The sequence below is a fragment of the Prenolepis imparis genome, unplaced genomic scaffold (assembly GCF_030444845.1).
Source record: "Prenolepis imparis isolate NDT839.2.m4 unplaced genomic scaffold, iyPreImpa1.0 SCAF_421, whole genome shotgun sequence".
NCBI lineage: Eukaryota > Metazoa > Arthropoda > Insecta > Hymenoptera > Formicidae > Prenolepis > Prenolepis imparis.
The window spans coordinates 1-6,856 of record NW_028141579.1 but is presented as its reverse complement, the minus strand read 5'-3'; the positions used below and the strand labels follow the sequence as shown (position 1 = coordinate 6,856).

Sequence of the window (6,856 nt, the reverse complement as noted above, 5' to 3'; positions counted from 1 at the left end):
AACTACTTATTCATTAATAGATCGATTTTTTTGATAGATCTTTTCTTTCTCGTACTTATTCTGTTTTATATTGATTCTTTGTATAGGCGCACAGCAGCCTTTTTTTACAGGCGCACAGCAGCTCTGTATCGATGGATAACAGCCGTTTTTTACAGGCGCACAGCAGCCTTTTTTATATAGGCGCACAGCAGCCTTTCTTTTACAGGCGCACAGTAGCTCTGTATCGGCGCACAGCAGCCTTTTTCTACAGGCGCACAGCAACCTTTTTGTATAATTTTATTGTTTAATTGTTTAATTAAATGTTTAATTGAATTTCAGATATCTTAGAAATATTTATTTTTATAAGAAAAATTTAATAAAAGTGTAATTATTAAAAAATATTAATTACAAATATTATCTCAGAAATATTATTTTTATTTAAGAAAAGTTTAATAAAAGTGTAATTATTTAAAAATATTAATTACAAATATATTTAAATACATTTATTATATATAGATAATATAATTATAAATATATTTAAATACATTTATTATAAATCTATAATATATATAGATGTAAAAAATGTACCGTCTCCTTGTAAAAAATGTACTCTCCCTTCACTCTCCCGTCTCTCCCTTTACTTTCCCCTCTTCAACGTTATAACTTTGTGTTTTCTATTTTAATCGATCTATCCATGATGACATTTAACATGATTTAATGTGAAATCAGTAACTTATATAGTCATTTATGAAGTACTCACATCAAGAAATCAAAACTCGTATCATCCCTAAGAGGTGATTTTGTTTCTAACGACGTATAAAACGTGTCAAAATGTATAAAAAGAGCAGCGAAAATACATGCAACTCGAATCAGATTAATGTAAGTAAATTTTAATTTTAGAGAAAGAGAAAAAGAGAAGTGACAAAATGAAAGAAAGAGAATAAGATTAAGAGATAAAAAAAATGACATTAAGAGAGAGAATAAGGTTAAGAGAGAAAGAAAGAGAGAAAGAGAGAGAAGAGAGAGAGAGAGAGAGAGAGAGAGAGAGAGAGAGAGAGAGAGAGAGAGAGAGAGAGAGAGAGAGAGAGAGAGAGAGAGAGAGAAAGAAATAAGGATTATTAATCTAGAGAGTGTGTGTGTGTATGTGTGTGTTAAAGAGAAAGAGAGAGAAAGAAATAAGGATTATTAATCTACTATTTTATCTATATATCTATTTTTAGAATGACATCGGTAGCGAAGATCTTAATGCCGAAAATGATGTATTAAAGACGAAAGTACGGGAGTTGCAGCAACAACTGACCGCTGCTTTGGCCAAACGACCACTACAACCTGAGGTGGCTGTTGATAATCCACAACCTAAGGTGGCTGCTGACAATCCACAGCCTGCAGTGATGGCTGCTGAAAATATACATCCTGCAATACCAAAAGAAATTGAAAAAGATACATTGCAACGTAAGTATCTATATTTATAAGTACCGTCCGTTTGTCTGTCTGTCTGTCTGTCTATATAACCGCAAACTACTTCCACATTTATAGACCGATTCCCTTGTAATATCATAAATATATATATTCTTTTTACAGTAAAAACTAAAGCTCGATGGGCAAGAGCAGGACGTGGCCGTGGACGCTGACGTTGATCCGTGGTAATGGTATGTGGAGCACCATATCTTGCTACCTAGCGTGTATAGAAGGCAGTCGCAACTGTATCGGCAGAAATTTCCATTAAAGGAATTGTCTCTGGCCATCTTGAAAATCTGTCAATTATCGTAAGACAGTATCGATAATTCTGACAAGGAAGCATAGGACCAATCAAATTTAAGTGAACGTGTTGAAAACGTTGTTCAGGTACTGTAATCTTCTGAGGCATATTCTTTGTATGTTTGCTGATCTTAGCTCGTTGACACGATAAACAAGTTCGAGACCACTCTTTAATATCTTTCCTCATGGCCATATAAATTTCTCTTGTATTAATTTACAGGTTGCACGACCACTAGGATGTGCTAGACCATGCACAACGTCAAAAATCTTTCTTCGAAGAAGCTGAGGAATGTAAGGACGAATATTAACTGTTGAACAATCACAGAAAATTGGAGCAGTTGAACCTGTAAGTATTAATTTCTGTAGTTTAAGAGAAGAATTTGTAAGCAATGATTTTAATTCTTCGTCATCTTTTTGAAATGTAGCCAAGTCTTCAAGTGAAACTATAACTGGCATAGAGACAGATTCGATCCTTGAAAATGCATCGGCAACAACATTCTCCTTACCAGAGATATATTCTAAATCAGTGGAAAATTGTGCAATAAAATCCAGTTGACGAATTTGTCTGGGAGAGGCTTTATCCAACTTCTGGCGAAAAGCATAAATCAAGGGTTTATGATCAGTACGGATAAGTAATTGACGTCCCTCGAGTAAATACCGAAAATGCTTAATGGCTAAATAAATACCAAGAAATTCTCGATCGTAAGTGCTATAATTCTTCTGAGTATTATCTAATTTCCTGGAGAAAAATGCTATTGGTCTATCAAGACCATTTACAACTTGTTCTAGAGAGGCACCTACCGCAAAATCAGAGGCATCACTAGTTAGAATAAGAGGAACTGTAGAAGCAGGATGTGATAAAATAGTGGCATTCAAAAGCTCATCCTTGCAATTCTTGAAAGCTGCTTCGGCTTCAGGAGTCCAGGTAACTAACCTCTTATCTTTGCGTTTGTTATCCTTCAAATAGTCTGTTAAAATAGCTTGATGTGCTGCGGCATTCTTAAGACTTCTGCGATAAAAATTGATGGTGCCTAAAAATCTTCTTAAATCATGTATAGTTTGTGGTTTTTATAATTAACAATCGCTTGAACTTTATCTGTTAAAGGTTTAATTTTTTGTTTGAAAACTAGAAATCCAAGAAAAGGAATTTCCTCTTGACCAAAAAGGCATTTGGAAAGATTAATGGTTAAGCCATATTGTTTCAAGCGAGATAAAACAGTACGAAGATGTTGAAAATGTTCTTTTTCATCGGAGGATGCAATAAGTATGTCATCAAGATAGCAGAAGCAAAAGTCAAGTCCAGAAAGAATGATGTTCATCAGCCGCTGGAAAGTTTGAGCTGCATTTCTTAAACCAAATGGCATAACCAAAAATTCAAATAAGCCAAAAGGAGTAGTTACAGCCGTCTTGGGTATGTCCTCTTCTGCAACAGGTACTTGATAATAAGCCTTGACTAATCTATTTTAGAAAATATGTTTTTATTATAAAGACCAGTTGTAAAATCTTGAATATGAGGAAGCGGATATCTATCTGGGATAGTGACTGCATTGAGGGCTCTGTAATCTCCACAAAGTCTCCATGAATTGGGACCATTTTTCGGAACCATATGAAGCGGAGCTGCCCAGGTACTACTCGAAGGATGACAAATTCCTTGTTCCACCATGAATTTAAATTCATCTCGAGCAAATTTTAATTTTTCAGGAGACAGTCTACGAGGAGTAGAAGCAATTGGAGGGCCTTTAGTAACTATATGATGTTCCATTTGATGTATCTTCTTCGTTGAAATGGGAGAAAAACGAGTCAATTCAGGAAATTCTGTCAAAATCCTGTGAAAAGGTGAGTCAGAAGAGGTGGTGCAGATGGAAAAATGATGAATTTTTGATAGTTTCCCTTTATTTGATAGTCCAGTAACACTATCTAAAAATCGTTTATTTTTAATATCTACAAGCAAACCATAATGACTCAGAAAGTCAGCTCCAATAATTGGACGTTGAATATCGGCTATGCAAAATTTCCATTTAAATTCCCGTCGTAGACTAAGATTAAGAATAAATGTTTTTAATCCATAGGTGTTAATAGTTGTTCCGTTGGCAGCAAAAAGCTTCAAGGATGAAGATTTAGCACATCGAACAAGTCTTCTGGGAATCAAAGATATATCAGCTCCTGTATCAACAAGGAAATTGAGACCAGAGGACTTATCTAACTATGAGACGATTGTTGGGTGAACCGTTGTCAGCCGTCTCAATACTCAACGGTGTGTTCAGTTTTCCGGCTTTTCTGTGAGGGATTTGGACATTGTACAAGGTATTGTACATTTCTTAGCTTTATCGCCAAATTTCTTGTGATAAAAACAAATTTGATCTTTATCTTTATAATTTTTATTCCTTGTGAAGATGACCTATATCTTCTTTGTGATCCACTTCTGAACTTACAAGGGGACACTACATCCAGTACATCGAGAATCTGGATGCCAATTTTTTGGTGATTCTAGAGGCCAAAAAAAGATATACGCCAAGACACGTATATCTTTTTTTGGCCTCTAGAATCACCAAAAAAATTGGCATCCAGATTCTCGATGTACTGGATGTAGTGTCTCCTTGTTAGATCTATCGCGTTTATGTTTAATTTCTAATGCCGCGATTCTTTTTTCCACATCATCAAAATTTGAAGAAGCTGACGCAACAGGAGAAGCTATTGTTGCTTGAAGTCCTGAATCGCGATCCATTATTTTATCTGCTAATTCAGCTAACTTAACTAAAGGAGATTCTTCAACAACAGCTAGGTGGCTTGAATACGTGAAGGTAAACGTTGTAACCAAATTGAATGTAAAAGATTTTCAGAAATTGATCCTCCTGCTAATTGTCTAATTTCTCTTAATAATTCAGATGGTTTTCTATCGTTAAGTTCAATTCCCACTAACAATTGTCGTAATCTTTTCTCTTCCGAGTCAGTAAAACGATGGATTAGCAAATCTTTTAAATGTACATATTTATCTCTTTCAGGAGGGTTTTCAATGATCTCCGAAACGGCAACAAGAGCTTGCTCATCAAGATGTCTTATAACAGAGTTATATTTAATATCATCTGATCGAATGCGAAAAACAAGAAATTCACTCTCTATTTGAGCGAACCACAGTTTCGGTTGCTTGTGCCAAAAGGTAGGTAATTTTAAGAGTCTAAATTCATTAGAGTTAATCTCTCTCGACTCACCTTGATGTTGAAGATCATTATTTAAATTTAACATTCCTGTGTTCGCAGGCTGCTGAATAGCGTTTTCAAAAGAAACCGTCGCTGGAGTTGGTGTAGAAAGCGGAGATCTCTCGGTGGGCATTTTTGACCCTTGAAAAGGAGCTGTACTAAAGTCCTGAAGTTCGAAGAAGTCTCAGCGACGTGAAGAACTTGATACAGCAAGAATTGTCGTCTCTTCTAACTGGATTACAACAGCATCCAGAGCTTGCGATAACTCCAATTTAAATTTCCGTATGATTAAAAATCACGTCGGGGTCACCAGTTGTGGAGTTTGTTCGTAAATGATAGAGACTTTTGTAATTTAGATATATGTATTTAAACAACTTAATAACATGTCTTTACAGGACTGTAAGTGAACAACGAATAAATATATAATATGAATTATGTTTCCAATAATATAAGAAAATCGTTGCCAATCAACATTAAATCAATAAAACAATGAATTGTATAAATGTATGACGGTAAATAAAACTGAATCGGTAAAATCGATAAGTGTGATTTCTTCATTAACGGTAAAGTTGCCACAAATTCGACAAATATGGCGACATCTTTTGCCTGCGTTTTTTCTTGTTCTACATATATGCGTTGATATATGCTTTATGTATATATATATATATATATATATATATATATATATATATATATATATATATGTCATTGGTCCATTCGTCATAAATGGAAAGCATCCAGGAATTATTCGTGATCGACGCAATTAAGGGTCGGCAGGAGACACGGTGGAGACCTCCAGCGGCCCGGCCGGGAATTACGGATTCGTTTATCCCAAATTATGACAAAAAATAAATGAAAAAGTCATATAAATCGATGATATTTATAATCAGTAAGATCATCCGCATTTCCGTACAGAGTCATTTGCTGGAAAAAAAGATCAAAATAAAATTTTTAATAAATGTCGGAAAACCCGCAGCTGGCAACGGGTCAGGTTGGATTAGCCGCGAGTCTGTATTTTATTTATTATAAATTTTTAAGAGCCGAAATGCAAAATCCGGCTCTGTCTGGTACTGCGTAATTACATAAAGAATATATTTAAAAAGTTTCATGAAGCAATATAATTTCTTCGATGCAAAAAACTGGGGATAAGCAGATCTTACTATAAGAGCAGCTCATGGGGGAAATTTCCGTGGGTAACATTCTGACAGCTTGATAAGGAGAGAGATAATCGTTCTGTCTTTGTCTCTCTTGCATCGCATTTGTAGTAACGTCTGTGTACAAACATCAATATACTGTGCACACGAATATAACTAAATATGTATATAATTTATTTAATTATATTATTTATAATATTTATTTATTAATTTTATTAATAATATATAAAATATATAAATATAATAAATAATATATATAATATAATATAATAAAAAGATAATTAAATAAATTATATAATATAATTAAAAAATACATAAATAATTACTAAATAATATATAAATAATATAATATAAATTAATAATATAATAAATAAATAAGAAAAATAAATAACTTTATTAAAGAAATTATATAATTTCGAAACAAATAAGAAACTAAATAAAAAAATATAAACAAATATGAATTAATGAAAGAATTAATGAAAGAATTAATGGAAGAATTAATGGAAGAATTAATGGAAGAATTGAAAAATGCTTTGATACATTTTTTATTAGAAAAGAAATAAGGTTATATATTTTTTTAATTTTTTATAAAATTTTTATTAATATATTTTATATCATATTTTATATAAATAATTTCAATATAAATTCCAAATGTAAACTTTATTTCCTCTTCCGCGGCCTCTTCCCCGGCCTCTCCGATTTGAACCTCTTTGATTATATAATTGTAGAGGTGATGGCGGTGAGTACTCTGCGTTGATACCACTGCTT

The 6,856-nt window shown here is 33.3% G+C and overlaps 1 protein-coding gene across 1 annotated transcript; it reads left to right on the top strand.

The window, feature by feature from the left end:
- The first annotated feature begins 810 nt into the window (after positions 1 to 810).
- Positions 811 to 5,269, top strand: LOC145948498 (uncharacterized). The gene is made up of 13 exons (XM_083058186.1): positions 811 to 858; positions 1,200 to 1,431; positions 1,561 to 1,824; positions 1,958 to 2,083; positions 2,163 to 2,439; positions 2,527 to 2,662; positions 2,868 to 3,148; positions 3,227 to 3,362; positions 3,439 to 3,573; positions 3,807 to 4,041; positions 4,408 to 4,538; positions 4,740 to 4,894; positions 4,995 to 5,269. The coding sequence occupies exons 1-3, from the start codon at positions 811 to 813 to the stop codon at positions 1,608 to 1,610; spliced, it is 330 nt and encodes a 109-aa protein (XP_082914312.1). The 3' UTR covers positions 1,611 to 1,824; positions 1,958 to 2,083; positions 2,163 to 2,439; positions 2,527 to 2,662; positions 2,868 to 3,148; positions 3,227 to 3,362; positions 3,439 to 3,573; positions 3,807 to 4,041; positions 4,408 to 4,538; positions 4,740 to 4,894; positions 4,995 to 5,269.
- Positions 5,270 to 6,856: the final 1,587 nt, after the last annotated feature.

Bases quoted from the DNA above. Each gene is read 5' to 3' on its own strand.
- LOC145948498 (XM_083058186.1), top strand. From the start codon at position 811: ATGTATAAAAAGAGCAGCGAAAATACATGCAACTCGAATCAGATTAAT. The intron at 859-1,199 runs GTAAGTAAATTT...ATCTATTTTTAG, and splicing joins GCAACTCGAATCAGATTAAT to AATGACATCGGTAGCGAAGA. The intron at 1,432-1,560 runs GTAAGTATCTAT...TTCTTTTTACAG, and splicing joins TGAAAAAGATACATTGCAAC to TAAAAACTAAAGCTCGATGG.